The sequence below is a fragment of the Lynx canadensis genome, chromosome B3 (assembly GCF_007474595.2).
Source record: "Lynx canadensis isolate LIC74 chromosome B3, mLynCan4.pri.v2, whole genome shotgun sequence".
NCBI lineage: Eukaryota > Metazoa > Chordata > Mammalia > Carnivora > Felidae > Lynx > Lynx canadensis.
In genome coordinates this window covers 40,355,418-40,372,537 of record NC_044308.2, presented here as the reverse complement: position 1 = coordinate 40,372,537, position 17,120 = coordinate 40,355,418, and the positions used below count along the sequence as shown (strand labels likewise).

Genomic DNA, 17,120 nt, shown 5'->3' with positions numbered 1-17,120 from the left:
TCACTTCCTTCCCTGGGCTACTGTGTTCATATTTCTATTATTGCTCTGGCAGATGAGTTGGGCAGAAAGGAACAGATGATTGAAATGTTTAGGAGGTAAAGTCTATAGGACTTGGTGATTTGATTCGATATGAAAGATAAGAGAAAGAAATCTGAGATAAACTTGGGTTTTGGGCTCTGGCAGTTGGGTGAATGGTAGTATCATTAGTCCACATGGAGTGTACAAAAAAAGAATTTTCTTGAGGCACCTGGATAGCTCAGTCAGTTAAATGTCCAGCTTTTGATTTCAGCTCAGACCATGATTTCATGGTTTCTGGGTTCGAACCCCACATTGGGCTCTGCACTGATGGCTCAGAGCCTGCTTGGGATTCTCTCCCTCTCTTTCTGCCTCTCTCTCTCTCTCTCTCAAAATAAATAGCTAAACTTTAAGGAAAAGAGAGAAAATATTCTTTTAAGATAAATAACTTTGAAATAAATGACCTGTGGTAAAGAAAACCTATATTATAGCAGTAAAGGAAAGAAGTACTATAATATGTAATCACCATACAAAAATCAATTTTTTTATGATAAAAAAGAAGAATTTTAATTCCAGGGGTGCCTGGCTGGCTCAGTTGGGAGAGCATGTGATTCTCATTTTTGGGGTTGTGAGTTTCAGTTCCATGTTGGATGTAGAGATCACTTAAAAATAAAATTAAAAAAAAAAAAAACCATTTAATTCCGGTATAGTTAACATACAGTGTTATGATTTTTTATTTGGATAGTTTAAAATGTTTTAATCTGTTTTGTTCTCAAAGACAAATATCATTCAATAAAGGCATATTGTTACTGTTAATAGCACCAGTTTGCCTGACAGTTATCTTACCTTGGTATGTTAACTGATGTCAAAGGATGTTCTGAACTGTGCCTCAAAACAGTTGTTCTCAGTTAAGTTATCTCCCGTTGGGAGATAAATTCTAAAATAGTCCTATCCCTTAAGAGGAGTTTTAGCATTCTGAGTTATTAGTCCCAAATGTAGACTTCAATGGTTAAAGGACCTTACAACATAGTATCTTTAATTAAGAGTAATTTTCTTTTGGTTCTCACTAGTTTAAGTTGGAGTGAAACCTGCTATAGGAAATTTAAGACCAAAAATAACTGTTGTGAGTGGGTGATTCCCATTTAGGTCTTAAATAAGGCAGAAAAGCTATGCAGTTAATTTTAGAGAAAATACACTTGCTTAGGTTCTCTTGTGTATGGAGGTTCTAGCATAGAATTCCAAAGGGCACAGAAAGCCACAGTGGAAACTTAACTGTGAGTAGGATGGGACCAGGAAACCAATGCTGTGTGGCTTCAACTAGGTCATCTTCCACAAATGGCTGTAAGACCCTTAAGCTGCATATTATTCTTTTCACCTGGAGCAAATATGAACTCTGTAGCATTGAGCTGCAATCCCTCCATCTTTGATACTGAGCACATGATTATTAAAAAAAAATGTTTAGTTTTGAGAGAGAGAGAGAGAGAGTGAAAGCAGGGGAGGGGCAGAGAGAGAGGGAAAGAGAGAATCCCAAGCAGTCTCTGCCCTATCAGCTCAGAGCCCATTGCAGGGCTCAAACTCAAAAACCTTGAGATCACGACGTGAAATGAAAGCAAGAGTCTGATGCTTAACTGATTAAGCCACTCAAGCGCCCCTATACTGAGCACATGATTTGATTTGGGTACTTGTACGTGGGAATTCAGTGATCCCATATTGGGCCAGCTGGCTTGGTCTCTATCCAACTCCAGTCAAATATACAGTTGTCATCTTGTCAGAGCATCACTACTCCTATGTTATTCTGATGTGAGAAAAGTTTTATCTTCCAGTATAGTGGGGCCTAAGGTACTAGTTGTGTGTCCTGTAGACTTGTTGAATTGCTTTAACAGAAAAGATAAACAAGAACTATTAGAGAACTATTAGAGAATTGCTTTCAGGATATGCTTCTTTGGATCTGTTTTACTTGTAGCCTTTTTATCAGACTTATTTCCTTCTCTTTTTCTGAGTATTATCACCTCAATCTTCGTGGAGTTGGTTTTCAGCTAACTAGATTTCAGAGCCTGATTTCATGTCCTGTCTAGTTCCCCAAAGTTTAAACCAAGAAAACCTACAGCAAATATATGTTCTTTGTCAGTGAGTTCTTTCTTAACTGTTTGCGGTAGCTGTTAGTCCTCTGGAGACAGGTATAAGATTTATAGGTCATCTGGGGATTTGTTGTCAAGAGTGGCATCATTTAGGAGTTACTGATCATTTCAGTACAAGGACTAAATGGAGGCTTGCAGAGTTGGTGAAAACGGCCACTTGACTCTGAATTAGTAGTGATTGCCAAAAACTACTAACCTTTTTTTTTCTCTTATGAAAATGGCAAAAGAAATGTTTTCTAAACGACTGGTGAACAATTTCCCTCTGGAGAAGAGAAGAAAATGGCTGTTTAGTAGTTAATTACCTGTTATGTTAGACAGCTATGAAATTTATGAGGCATGAAAGAAGAGTAGGCCCACCTCCCCCACTCATCAGGCTGGAAACCAGGTGATAGGAGTCATGTTTTCATAGGCAACAACAGCAGCAACTTCCTGAGGAATCTGTTACTGAATTTGAATGGTTGCTTTGAGTTGCCTGATCTTAAAATCCACATTCCCTAACCTGTCTGATGTGCTCTCATTGACCCTTACTATAGCGTCCGGAGTTTATTCACACTGTTTCTAAATATGAACCTTCTCTTAATTTACTTTTCTCTTTTTTAAAACAAGCTCTGCACTCAATGTGGGGCTTGAACTCACTACCCCAAGGATCAAGAGTCATGTGCTCTACTGACTGAGCCAGCCAGGTGCCCCTAATTTACTTTTCTCTCCATCAGGTGCATTTTTGTCTTTTTACTCTCAGACCAAAATCCCTTTCCTGTAAGTCACTGACTTGTCAGTTTTTAATGTGGTCCATAGTGTCCAGACCCCAGTTGCAGTGATTATGCTTTTCTGGAGGTACTGAGGCTGTGCCAAACTGACTTTGCTTTAATGTATTCTACCCCTTTTCCCAACACATAGGCCTTTGCTTTATTTTTTTGCAGGCTGCTTTGCTCGTCAGCTCTGTTTCTTGTAAGCCTCCTGAAGTTCAGTAATAGTTTGAGAAAAGAGATACTCACATAAAACTTGGATTTAGATTAAGTTTGGAAAGTTGATTTTGATGTTTATCTTTATTGTGAAGCAAGAATGGGTCCCATAAACCTCTTGTTCTATAATTTCATTTGTCCATCATTTTCCCCGTTATTTGACATTTGCTTACTCTATTAATATATGTCAGGGTAGTTTATATTAAACATAAGGCCTTATTGGCCCACTTGCCAAGAGTTCTAATTTATCTTGGCAGGGGGGCGGGGGGGGGGGGGAACAGATTATAGGATAGCACCTGCTTTTACCCAGGGCTATCATCCTAAGAGTGTCTAGTTCTCAGCCTGTGTGTATTTAGCATGATTAAGATAACCTTAGGGGCACCTGGGTGGTTCAGTCGGTTAAGCGTCCGACTTCGGCTCAGGTCATGATCCGGTGGTCCGTGGGTTCGAGCCCAGTGTCGGGCTCTGTGCTGACAGCTCAGAGCCTGGACCCTGTTTCAGATTCTGTGTCTCCCTCTCTCTCTGACCCTCCCCCTATTCATGCTCTGTCTCTCTCTGTCTCAAAAATAAATAAACGTTAAAAAAAAAATTAAAGATAACCTTAATGCACAAGTTGATAAATTCATTGTTCTTTAATTCACTAACAACAAAAAATTTAATTTTTTTTTAACATTTATTCATTTTTGAGAGACAGAGTGTGAGTGGGGGAGAGGCAGAGAGAGAGGGAGACACAGAATCTGAAGCAGGCTCCAGGCTCTGAGCTGTCAGCACAGAACCCAACATGGGGCTTGAACCCATGACCCTGAGATCACGACCTGAGCTGAGATCAAGAGTTGGACCCTTAACCAACTGAGCCACCCAAATGCCCCAAATTCAACAAATAATTATCGGTTGCCTACTGTGTGTCAGGCATGATTCAAAGTGCTTAGGAATAAACAAAACAGACAAAAATCCTTGCCTTCATGGAGCTGTCATCCTAGTAAAGGGAAGCCATATTTAAATTTTTAGGGGCACCTGACTGGCTCAGTTGGTAGAACACGCAACTCTTGATCTCTAGGTTGTGAATTAAAAAAAAAAATTTTTTTTTTAATGTTTATTTTTGAGAGCGAGAGAGTGCAAGTGGGTGAGGGGCAGAGAGAGAGGAAAGCAGAATCCAAAGCAAGCTCCAAGCTCTGACCTGGCAGCACAGAGCTTGGCACAGGGCTTGAACACACAAGTTGTGAGATCATGACCTGAGCCGAAGTTGGAAGCTTATAGGTTATGAATTTAAGGCCCATGTTGGGTGTAGAGATGACTTAAAAATAAAATCTTTTAAAAATTTAAATAAGTAAAGTTATGTAGTATCAGATGATGGTAAGTGCTGTAAGAAAAAAAAAAAAGGAGAGAGGGGTTGAGAGTGTCAAGTTTGTGAGGAGTTTGGTGCTCCGATTTTAAATAGAATGATGAGGGAAAACTTACTGCAAAGTTGACATTTAAATAAAGTTCTGAAGAAAGAGAGAAGAAGCCAGGTGGATATCTGGGCTAGGGGGTAGAGCATTCCAGGAAGAGGGACTAGGCAAGTGGAAAGACCCAGAGACAGGAACAACAAGCCATTGTGGCCACAGTGGAGTGAAAGTGGGGGTGAAAGTAGTAGAAAAAGGTGTCAGAAAATGGGCCACGGGCACCTGGGTGGCTTAGTCGGTTAAGTGTCCAGCTTCAGCTCAGGTCAGGTCAGCATCTTGCGGTCTGTGAGTTCAAGCCTCACGTCTGGCTCTGTGCTGACAGCTCGGAGCCTGGAGTGTGCTTTGGATTCTGTCTCCCTCTCTCTCTGCCCCTCCCCTGCTCACACTCTGTCTCTCTCAGAAATAAATAAACATTAAAAATTAAAAAAAAAAAAAAAAAAGAAAGAAAGAAAGAAAATGGGGGGCCAGATTGTCTAGGGACCTGAAGGTCACGGTGAGGATTTAGGCTTTTATTCTGAATGAGATGAAAAGCCACTGGAGAGTTTTAAGCAGAGGAGTGACATGATCTGGTATATTTTTTTAAATAGTTCTGACTGCTGTGTTAAAAATAGAAAAGAAAGAGGTTAAGGGCAGAAACAGACCAATTAGATTATTGTAGTAATCCAAGGAAACATTATGATGGCTTGGATCAGGGAGTAGCTATAGAGGTCTTAGGAAATGGTGAGGTATTGGACATCCTTTGAACGTAGAGTTAACAGGATTTCTCAGTGGGTTGATTGTGGGGGTTTTGGCCTGAACCACTGGAAAGATGGGATCATTCACTCATTTTAAAGGGGGTATGGATAAGACAGGAGCAGGTTTAGAAAAGAATTCAGGATCTTGATTTTTTTAAAATTTTGTTTGTATTGTGATAAAATATATAACCTGCAACTTACCATTTTAACCATTTTTAGGTATACAATTCAGTGGCATTAAGTACTTTTACAGTGTTGTACAACCCATCACCATTATCTGCCAGAATTTTTTCATCATCTCAAACAGAAACTCTGTACTCATTAAATAATAACTCCTTGTTCCTCCTCCCCCCACCCCCTGGTAACCTCTATTTTTTCTCTATGAATTTGCTTATCCTAAGTACCTAATATAGGTAGAATCATGCAATATTTGTCCTTTTGCATGATTTATTTCGCTTAGGATAATATTTCAAGATTCATCCATGTTGTAGCATATATCAGAATTCGATTCTTTTTTAAGACTGAATAATATTCCACTGTACATATGTACGATATTTTGTTCATCTGCTGATGAACATTTGGATTGTGGATACTATTGGGTATTGTGAATCATGGTGCTATGAACGTTGGTACACAAGTATGTGAGTCCCTACTTTGAATTCTTTTGGGTATATACACGTAAGTGGAATTGCTTTAATTCTTTGAAGAACCACCACACTGTTTTCCACTCCAGCTGCACTATTTTACATTCACACCAGCAATGCATGAGGGTTCTAATTCCTTCACATCCTTAGTAGCACTTGTTATTTTCCATGTTTTTTGTTTTTGTTTTATTTTGTTTTATTGTAGTCATTTCTTGAGCATGAACTAGTATCTCATTGTGGTTTAGGTTTTTACTTTCAGGACCTCATTTTTTCCCCAGTTTTATTGAGATATAATTGACACATAACATTGTATTAGTGTAGGGTGTACAGCAGAAGGATTTGATACATATATATGTTGCAAAATGATTACCACAATAAATTTAGTTAACATCCATCACCTCTGGTAGTTAGAAATTCAGGACCTTATTTTTTAACTCTTGAGATTGAAGGAAATCCCCAAGGTTGTGAATGTAGAGAGAGAAGAGGTCTGAGGCCTGACCCCTGAAGCACTCCCAACATTTAAAGGATGGGGAAATGAGCAATCAGTAAAATAGCAAAACCAGGAAGAGAATGATATCCTGGAAGCCAAGTGAGAAATGTGTTCAAGAAGGGGGGAGAGAAGAATTCTGTCAGATTCTACAAATCAATTAAGATGAGAACTGAAAAAGTGACCATTTGATTTAGTAACATGGAAGTGAACAATGACCTTTAGTTGATGAAGAATAATTTTGGTGGAGTGATGGGAGTGAAAGTCTGTTTATAGTGAATTCAAGAAAAAAACAGACGAATTTGAAGCAGAGAGCACAGACAATCTCTTAATGAATTTTGTTGTAAAGAGAATCAGAAATGGGGCAGTAGCTTGAGAATGCGAGATCTGGAGAGTTTTTGCTTTATGGCAGACATTACAGAAGTTATGTTTGTTAATCGGATTGGTTCAGTAGAGAGGGAACATTTATTGATGCAGGAAAAAGAGGAGAGGATGACTGAAATAGCTTGTAGTTCCAGAAAAGCAGAGCCATGAGGTCCTGGCAGCCTGTCCTCTGCCTCAATACTCTAAGACACAGAGGGGAGAGGAAGAAAATTGGAGATGGAAATTGTGACTGCTGCTGTTTTGCCCTCTGTAGAATTAGGTTGAAAGATCTTGATGGCAGCCTCTGGTTTTATTCGTGCCAAAGCACCTCAGCAGTAACAGCTGGAACCTGCTTTTCTTTGAGTTCTAAAGATCCAGGGGATAAGGAAAGAAGAGGATTTTCCTTCTCATCTTCAGTCTTTCTTTTCTGCCATGAACATTTTGATCTTGCCTCAGAATATAATTGTGTCTGATGCTTGATATTAAGCTATGTTTTATCAAAGTACATGCCACACCTGTCCCACACTGAAAGCCATGGTATGTGGGCAGGACCAAAAGCTGCTAAAATTCCTCTGTTTTCTCCATAGCGTTACCTACCACCTACGACAGAGTGGTCAAGTGGTCAGTAAAGAAGTTTTAACTGTTTATGCTTCCACTAGTTACAGAGAAATTAGAATTTTCTTATTTTACTGAAACCTCCATTTCTACTTTAGAGCCTTAGGTCTTTAGAGGGTATATCTTAGCATGTGACTAAGAGAGGAAAATAAGTGCGTACCTAGGATGGTAGCTACTAGGAGAAAGGCTCCTCTGGGAATGAAGTCTGACCCATAGTTGTAGTCAGCCTATGAGTCATATTTGTCAAACATGCTAAATACAAGACATCCCAAGGTAGGAAATAATGAAACAACAAATCAGTTGGGCATTGCTAGAGAGCACTTTCTGCCAACCCTCAGTTGTTCCTTAAATTGTAATTATGTGGCCAGCATAGTCTTACTCCAGGTTCTGTGTCTGTCTTTGCAGAAGGAATACAAGTCCTAAGTATTCACACAGATTTGTGATGAGAGATCCAAAGGAGGCTTCTAAATAATTTTCAGAATTGCTCTACCAGTTACCTTTTCACCCTAAGTAAGTCTGGAATGCATCCAGCAAAACAGCTTTTGCATGTTCATACCTTTCAGAATGAATCATCTTCCTTCCTTTTAGTGAAAGAAGGGCTCTGTTGATTATTTCTTGCAGAATTTCCACAAATGTTCTATTTTTCTTAAATCTTCCAGTGTTTTACTTGAGTTAACCTAGGGGGTGCCCGATGTTCCAGAAGGAGACCTGTGACTCTCCCAACTCTCAGTCACTTATGTTAAAAGAACAGTCAGTTTTTTCTTGATCTCAGGTTTGTGGGTTCGAGCCCCACGTTGTATGTAGAGATTACTTAAATAAATAAACTTAAAAAAAGAAAAAGAACAGTCAGTTTCTTCTGGGAAGATAACAGGTATTCTTTTTTAAAGACGTTCCCATTAGAGGAAGTCAGAAATGGCAGGCAATAGATTGCATAAGACCACTGTGCTAAGGCCTGGGGAAAGGTGAAGGTTTGTTCTTGCTTGCTAAGCATAATCCTCTTTACCTGACTGAAATGGAGAGTGCTATCATCAGAATGTTGAGGTGAAATCTGGGACATCCTTTAATCTCCTTGAAATTCAAAATTTGTCCCAACTAGTCTGAACTTGTTATTTTTATATTTCACAGTATCCAGACATGAATCAAGAATCTGATTCTCCATTTGTTTTCATCTGCACAAATCCCCAGGAAATGATTGTGAAGTTTCCTATTAAAGGAAATCCAAAAATCTGTAAGTCACAAACTTTGATGGTCTAATTTTCTTTTCTTTGTGTCTTGTGTCTCACTTGCTCAACTTTTTAAAAATCTCTTCTTCCTCTGTTTTATGGCATGTCAAGTATTGGAGGGTTAATATGATTATATTTAGTGATAACTTTAATGTTAAGTTAACTACAATATAGCCTTTCCAAAGTGTACGTTGATCCACAGTTAATGGTATGCTAGTGAATCACTCTAAACTTGCATTTAAGATCCCATTACATTTAAAATCCTCATTTGTCAGCCAAAAGAGTATGCTCTGCTCTGCTGCACTGCTCATTAAAGGAAGTAGTAAGCCAATGCCAATGGCAATAATGACCTTTATTCATTGTTCTTCAGTCTTCAATCCAAGAATAAGACTGAAGTTTGTGTGTCTATTTTTTGAGTGTTTTGGAGGCTCCACTTCCCAATTTGCCCTTGATTACTGGTTCCTAAAGCTCTAACCTAGCCCTCTTTTTGAAACCTCTTGATGATTTATTTTTTCTGTAACTTTTGCTTTATGTATTTATGATTATAGTACCCTCTTTGAATTCCTGCATATTCACTTTTTATTTTATTTTTAGAAGTTTATTTATCCTGAGAGAGACAGAGACAGCGAGAGTGAGGGAGGGGCATAGAGAGAGGGAGACAGAGAATCCCAAGCAGGCTCCACACTGCCAGCATAGAGCCCAATGTGGGGCTTAAACTCACAAAACTTGAGATAGTGACCTGAGCTGAAACCAAGAGTTGGACGCTCAACCAACTGAGCCACCCAGGCACCCTTGCATATTCACTTCTTAATCACTTTTTGTTGACTTTACTTTTTCAATCTCTAACTCTTCTACTACTACTAACTTCTCTTCCTCTGTCTAGTCCTACCTCAGCCTCTTCTGTTTCAAAGCTATCTCAGGAAATACATAGTGGTGGTCTTTCTGCCTAACTTATTTTTAAAAACAACCTTGGGGTGCCTGGGTGGCTCAGTTGGTTAAGTGTCTTGACTCTTAATTTCAGCTCAGGTCATGATCTCACAATGCAAATGCAGTTCATGGCATGTAGCCCCGAGTAAGGCTCTGTGCTGACAGTGATGAGCCTGCTTCAGATTCTCTCCCTCCCCACTGTTTGCCCCTCCCCCACTTTCATGCACGCTCTCTCAAACATTAAAAAATAAAATAAAATAAAATAAAATAAAATAAAATAAAATAAAATAAAATAAAATAAATAAAAACAACCTCAGAAACTGTCCCATTTGCTCACATCAGTTACTATTTTGTGCCTCTGTGACACTGCTTTCCCGTTCTGTGAACTGGATAATTTGGGGGCATGCATTGTCTTAGGTTGTGCACAATTCTACCTCACACTGTACCTGGGGGACCAACTAGCCATTTGATAAATCTGTTCTATAGAGAAGTAATTTTCAAACTGTACTGCAAATAAAAATCACCTAGAGAGCTGTTAAAACATAGGTTCCTGGGCCTTCTTCCAAGTGATACTGATGCTGTTGCTCAGCTGACTACACTTTGAGTAATACTGCTTACGATCACAAAATAAGATGCTTGGACTGTGAATTTAGATTAATGTATATTCATCACAAAATTCAGGCAACTCTTATGATTTATGAGACATATGTTCCTTAGATTCCTATATATCAGAAAATCTGAACATAAGTTGCCCTTGACTTCTACATATTATTCAACTCAGACTGTCCCAGCTGGTTGCCAAGTGGCCCTGGAAACTTTTTCCTTCCTCTCCACTATTTAGGATTGATTGATTGATCGATCTCATCATTATTTTCTAAAGATTTTATTTATTTTTTTAAGTTTATTTTTAATTTTTTTAATGTTTATTTTTGATAGAGAGTGAGCAGGGGAGTGGCAGAGAGAGGGAGAAACAGAATCTGAAGCAGGCTCCAGTCTCTGAGCTGTCAGCACAGAGCCCGACGTGGGGCTTGAACTCACCAACCATGAGATCATGACCTGAGCTGAAGTCAAATGCTCAACCGACTGAGCCACCCAGGCGCCCCATAAAGTTTATTTTGAGAGAGAGAGAGAGAGAGAGAGAGAGAGAGAGAAAGAGAATGAGCATGAGCCAGTGCAAGCTGGGGAGGGACAGAGAGAGAGGGAAAGAGAGACTCCCAAGCAGGCTCAGCACTGTCAGCACAGAGGCCAACTTGGAGCTTGATCCCACAAACTGTGAGATCATGACATCAGCTGAAATCAAGAGTCGGATGTTTAACATTCTGAGCCACCCAGGTGCCCCAAGATTTTATTTTTAAGTGATCTGTAGACTCAAAGTGGGGCTTGAACTCACAACCCCAAGATCAAGAGTCACATGCTCTACCTACTGAGCCAGCCAGGCACTCTTCCGCTATTTAGTATTTAAATCTCTCTCTTGTCCCTCTTTTTTGGTTGTGGCATTCTATCCCTCCCTGTTCCATTCTCACCTTATTCTAGGCACTGATATCAGCACTGGTGGTAGCAGGAAAACATTTTAGGTCTTTTCTCCCATACCCAGTGCTACTTGATCTTTAGTCCCCATAACCTTTTCTTAGCTTCCTCCCCTATCTTGGTTTTTACCTGCTGCTTAATCTCCTGTGAGAAAATGTTCTCTGTAAACAGTTTAGATATTTCTGTGAAATGTTTTACTCCAGTACTTTCTCTACCCAGAGACCTACTTTCACTACATATATGGCCTCTGTTTTTCTCAATAAGGTTTAATGGGGGTGGGGGGTAGAGGGGTGGAGAGGAATGATGCTGTTAGAGGAAAGCTTTAGTAACCTTCTGTCCTTTCCCGATTGTAGTTAAAAGCTTTAAAAAGCCAAATGGGCTGTCTGCTTGTTTCAGGTAGAAATTGTGAGACCGCAGCTTCTTCCTTGTTAGGCCAAAGTGAAACATCAGTCAGAAATAAGCGAAATTTAAAGAGAAAAAATGAAAGAATGGGTGACCAATCCCTTTGTGCATCAGAAAAAAAAAAAATTCTTTAGGTTCCACACCCAACGTGGGGCTTGAACTCGTGACCGTGACATTAAGGGTCATATGTACTACCGACTGAGCCAGCCAGGCACCCTGGAAAAAAAAATTCTATTGAAAGGGAACCATCCTACCTGAGGATATAGTTTGGTGTGAAGTTTCTATTCCCTGTAACTCTTCATTCCTTCATCCTTCATTCCTCTTTACCATCTCTTAAAATCTTAGACTCTGCCAGAACTTTCTTCTTGTAGTCCAAAGGAGCCACCTTCAGTAGCTTACAGCTGGAAAAAGTCTTTACTCTCACTGCCACAGGGGAAAATACATAGTTGGCTGTTAATCTGTAATGCTTCACATTTTCTTCTAGCTATGTTGTTCCACTAAATGGTAAAGGTCCATAATATTAATAATACTCTCCTTCAATTATAGTGCTTTGGCTTAAATGTTTTTGTTCTTGTTTTTGTTTTGTAGGATGGCTTAGGAATCTTTTATAGATTAGTTCTATGAGACATGTTCCAAGTTCCAAACTCTGACTTGCAAATAAGCTTTTAGAATACAACCTATTTACCTGCTGTACCGTGTGTGTGTGTGTGTGTGTGTGTGTGTGTATGCCTTAAATTTAAAGGTATGTATACATTTTTTTAGTTTTTTGACTATAGTTGACCAACAATGTTACATTAGTTTCAAGTTTACAACATAGTGATTCAACATCCCTATACATTATGCTCTGCTCATCACAAGTGTGGCTACCATCTGTCACCATATAATACTAATATGATATCATTGACTATGTTCTCTATGCTGTACCTTTTATTCCCATGACTTATTCACTCCATAACTGGAAGTAAAGGCATATATTTTGGTTTATGCTTTTGGACACATAAACTTGAGCTTGCTTGACCTGGGGATAATTCCGTTTCTTGAAATCATTCAGAAAAGTACAGTGTGTAATATGATATCATTTGGCTGTGTGTCTGCTCAAATTAGGAAATGCAAAACAGTATAATAGAGTAGGTTAAATGCTCAAAGAGACAAAGGAAATCTTTTTACATTAAATGAACTACTTGCTCTATAAATGCATTTAAGTACTGCCTTATATGTTATGCAAAGCATGTGGAAATCCCTAGGAGAGTTATATCAATTGATGACAAATACTCTTTCCCCTTTTAACTTCTTGTCCATTTGCTGCACATGCATTTGATTTTCCTTAGGCACCATGATTGAGGATGTGGTTAACACTGAGATGCTGTAGGTATTAAATGTAAAAATATTGGAGAAATACAGAAATTAAGCATTACCACTCTGCTTTTAAAAGAGTGTACTGTATGTAACTGTAGTTAACTGTCCAGATCCCAAGTCTTGAAAGATGAGGCTGAACTAGAACTAGTTCAGAATTCCTGCCATCTTAGGGGAACTGTGATGACTGCTTCTTCGTGCAAGAGGCCCCAGTCCCTTGCCTTTATTGCCTGCAACTGGCCTAAGCTGGCCACTGTTGGCAGTCACCGTGGTAGATGTTAGGGATGTAAAGAAGTCCTTACTTATTTTTTTTTTTTTTTAATTTTTTTTTTTTCAACGTTTATTTATTTTTGGGACAGAGAGAGACAGAGGATGAACGGGGGAGGGGCAGAGAGAGAGGGAGACACAGAATCGGAAACAGGCTCCAGGCTCTGAGCCATCAGCCCAGAGCCTGACGCGGGGCTCGAACTCACGGACCGCGAGATCGTGACCTGGCTGAAGTCGGACGCTTAACCGACTGCGCCACCCAGGCGCCCAAGAAGTCCTTACTTATAAGGAGCTTACAGATTGCTGGCACATGTATAGTTTTCTTAGGCAGTCTAGGGGATGAAAGAATTTCTGAATCCCTGGGAATGCTCCAGAAGTCCTACTTCCTTTATATCTCCTTCCTCCTATTTTCCATTTTATGACATCATCCCTGAAGCCAGGGATTAGTTTGCCTATCCATTGAGGGCTTTGCTTCATAGGGTTGATCTTACCTGAGCTGGTCTCACTTGAGGGCTGTCACAATCAGATTGGAGTTTTCCAAAGATTATACTTGGAATGTTCTTAGACAGTAAAGCTTTGAGGGTGCCAAGAAGGTAATGGCTCTTTTTTTATAAGAGGAATCTGAAATACATATAGTTAATAGACTTGCTTAGAGTTGTAAGGTAAACTGAGACCATAAATAAGAAACATATTCCCAAGCCTCAGCATGAATATGACTACCCTTACTTTTTCAGAGAATTTTGAGTTTATGAAGCATTTTAACATATAGTATTTCAATTAGTTATTGGATTAAATGACTTAATGTATATTAAAAAACAGCATAGTGCTTGGTATTTAGAAAGCACTTAATGTTAGCTGTAATTCTCTCAGTAACTTTGTAAGTTAGGAATTTTTTACTCCTTTCACTTTTCAGTTGAGTAAATAGGTTTATAGAAGTTGTATTTTGCTCACATCTTTCTGTCTCTGATTTTCCTGCTCTTTGCACTTTATCAGATTGCCTCAGAAACAAATTATTCTAATCACATTTCATTTTTAGGGCACAATATCATAGAGCTGGAAGAATCCTCCTGTACAACGTAGTCCAATTTCCTCTTGGCATAGAAAAAGCTGAGAACAAGAGTGACTAGGTGACTTCCTCACATACAGCTAGGTAGTCTCAGGGACTAGAGAACTAGAAGTGTGAAGTCCTAAGTGGGATTCTGAATTCTGTCCTAGCTTGTCCTAAAAAGTTGAGTGAGATGCAGTACTTCCTTATGCTTCTGGTACCACCACCTTTTCAATGGATACTCTTAGTGTTTATCTGATATCTGCTAATTTTGGTTACTTAGTCCCTACAGTGCAAAGGTTTTCGAATTTGTAATGTCTGCCTTGCCATCTTTGTTTAATTCATTTGATGAACACATTTACCGAGCACCTACCATTTGATGCTCACTATGGCAGCGTTAGGAATATAAAGGCAAACTTGCCTTGTAGTAGGGCTTTTTGCCAGATTGCTGGCACATTTTCGGATTTCCAGCTGGGCAGCCTGGGGGATGAAAGACTCCTAAATCCCTGGGAATACTCTGTGCTGTAAAGCCCAAATTAAAATCAACAGCATTGTGACAATGCTAGTGGATAGCATTCAGGGTATTGCTTACTGATGGTTTCTGAGGAAGCCCAGAAAAAGAAGTAATGTTATTCCAGAGACAGGTATACCCGTAGAGAGATGAGGAGAAAAAGAAAACAAAACTTAAGAAAACTTAAAAAGGGAAGCTAGGATGACGTTATTTTTAATTTTTTTTTTAATTTTATTTGAGAGAGAGAGAGAGCATGAGTGGGGGGAGATGGGCAGAGGGGGGGAGAGAGAGAGAGAGCAAGAGAGAGAGAGAGAGAGAGAGAGAGTGAGAGTGTTAAGCAGGTTCCATGCTCCGTGTAGGTGGTGCTCAATAAGAGGCTCAATTCCACGACCCTGGGATCATGACCTGAGCTGAAATTAAGTCACCCAGGCGCCCTGAGGTTATTTTCTCACAATCTTTTGCAGTAGTCAAGACATGTATTCTTAGTTGGACAAGTGAGAGTATTAAAGTCTAGAGAGACTAAATGACTTGCCCCAGGTTTTACAGCTAGTTAATAACACAGAGGGATGGACTAGCACCCGAGTCTCCTGACTTCTATTCCATTGCTCTTTCTTGTACACCTGATTGCTATAACAAATGAAAATGACAGCATGTGGGGGGGGGCAGTTATGGGTGTGGGCTGTAGTACACCTGGCTTGCCTTAAAGGGAAGCTCCTTGTTAATCTTTTTTTTTTTTTTTTTTTTTTTTGTAATGCTGAGGCTAAACTGACCTGTTTCTGTTTCAGTTCAGTGCCAGTATCACTATTGACTTAAGTGAGACTCTTTGTGGGAGAAATCAATGTGTAAGACAGACAGGAACTTTGTGAAGATTGTTTTCATGCATGAGGTGGATGGCTCCTAAGGCTGCTACCACTGAACCAAACTGTCCTGGTAGATCTGAGGAGTCAGAGGTCAGGGACCACATCAGTAAAGTACCTCTCATTAGGGTCACCTGGGACAGGAAGGTTGCTTGTTTTCTAACTTTAACACTTAGAAGAGTCATACAGCCTATGACCTTTGCCCTTCTTAGCTGGTGATAGGGGCCCTTTGTCAGTAAACCATTCATGTGGATTCTACTCCACTGTTTCAGGTCACTCCCCCTATTAAGTCTGAGGCAGCAAAGGGGTGAACTGAACTGCTTTTCTCACTGCGAGGGAGGTTCATGCATTATGCTCAGCCAGTTAACAGGTCAGAGGAATGAGTTTCCCACTGTGTGAAATGCCTTCCTTTATTATATATGTGTATTCTTTTCAAACTTGCCTTAGCATGAGACCTCCTGAAAAACGTGTTGTTTCTTTTCTTCTAGCTACAAAATTAGAAATATTAACGATTTAGATTCTTTAGGCGAATGAATACTCATCGTGTGTGTGTGTGTGTGTGTGTGTGTGTCCACATTTGTGTGTCCTTAAACAGTGTTCCCACTGCTTCCTCATTCTTACAGAATGAAACTCTGAAGTTTGAAAGTGTCTAAGTCCTGAAGCAAGATAATTGAATGTGACAGGAAAACAGGAACCAGAAGACCTGGGAGGCCAGGAAAGATTTGCATTGCAAATATAAAAAATAAATAATGAGGCTTCTTTTTCTCCCTTACAGGGAAACTGGATTCCAAGATCCATCAAGGAGCAAAGAAGGGGTTAATGAAGCAGAATAAAGCTGTCTGACCCAGGAGAAAAGGAGCTATACAGCATAGTGGAGTTTTGTGTACTAAAATTGCTATCCATTGGTCCCTTGGAATTGAAGCATTAGAAATCTAAAGGCTTGGCATCAGGCTTGAATCTTTGAGAATTTAGACTCTTACCTAAATCTGTATATTTTTCTTAAAGAGTGGGATTCTTACTTTATGTAGTAGGTCAAAATCTTTGAATACATTATTTATAAAATGCTATTTTAAAAATTCTAGGTCTTTGACATTTTTCTCAAAATGGTATCAGAAAAGAACAAGTTGGAAATTACTTTCCTTTCTGAAGCTTGGATTTGAGATTGGGAACTTTCTTAGCAAAGGTTAACAATTTTTTTGAGAGACCACTTGAATTTTAAAGTTTCTTTTCAAAGTAATAGCCTGGTTAGAGTATTAAGGTGTTTGAGGAATCTTATGTTTAATGCATACCTGTGATGGGACAGAAAGGGTTTTAACAAGTTTTTTGCTCTAGTCCAACATGTCTTGAAGTGAACAGTCTTCAAAAGCTGAATAACCTTCATTGGCAGATTTTTTTTTTTTTTAAGGGATAACCTGAAAAGGTGCTGCCACTTTGTTCTTTGGTTTGAGATGTTAGGACATAAGAAGATCAGACTGGGAGAAGATAGAGCTACTTGCTCAAGCAACATGAAACTGCCCTATTTATTTTGTGGGTATTGCAAAAGCATCACTTAGATGGGACAATTAGAAGCAAACTAAAAAATAAAGTCCCTTCAGTAAATGTATTCAT

At 39.3% G+C, this 17,120-nt stretch overlaps 1 protein-coding gene across 1 annotated transcript in view; it reads left to right on the top strand.

Moving 5' to 3' along the window:
• TRIP4 (thyroid hormone receptor interactor 4) overlaps positions 1 to 16,591 on the top strand; it is a 67,845-nt gene extending 51,254 nt beyond the window's left edge. Inside the window, exons 12-13 of the mRNA XM_030317940.1 lie at positions 8,526 to 8,628; positions 16,288 to 16,591. Coding sequence (XP_030173800.1) covers positions 8,526 to 8,628; positions 16,288 to 16,355 — 171 coding nt within the window. The 3' untranslated portion in view covers positions 16,356 to 16,591. The remainder of the gene's footprint in view (positions 1 to 8,525; positions 8,629 to 16,287) is intronic.
• Positions 16,592 to 17,120: the final 529 nt, after the last annotated feature.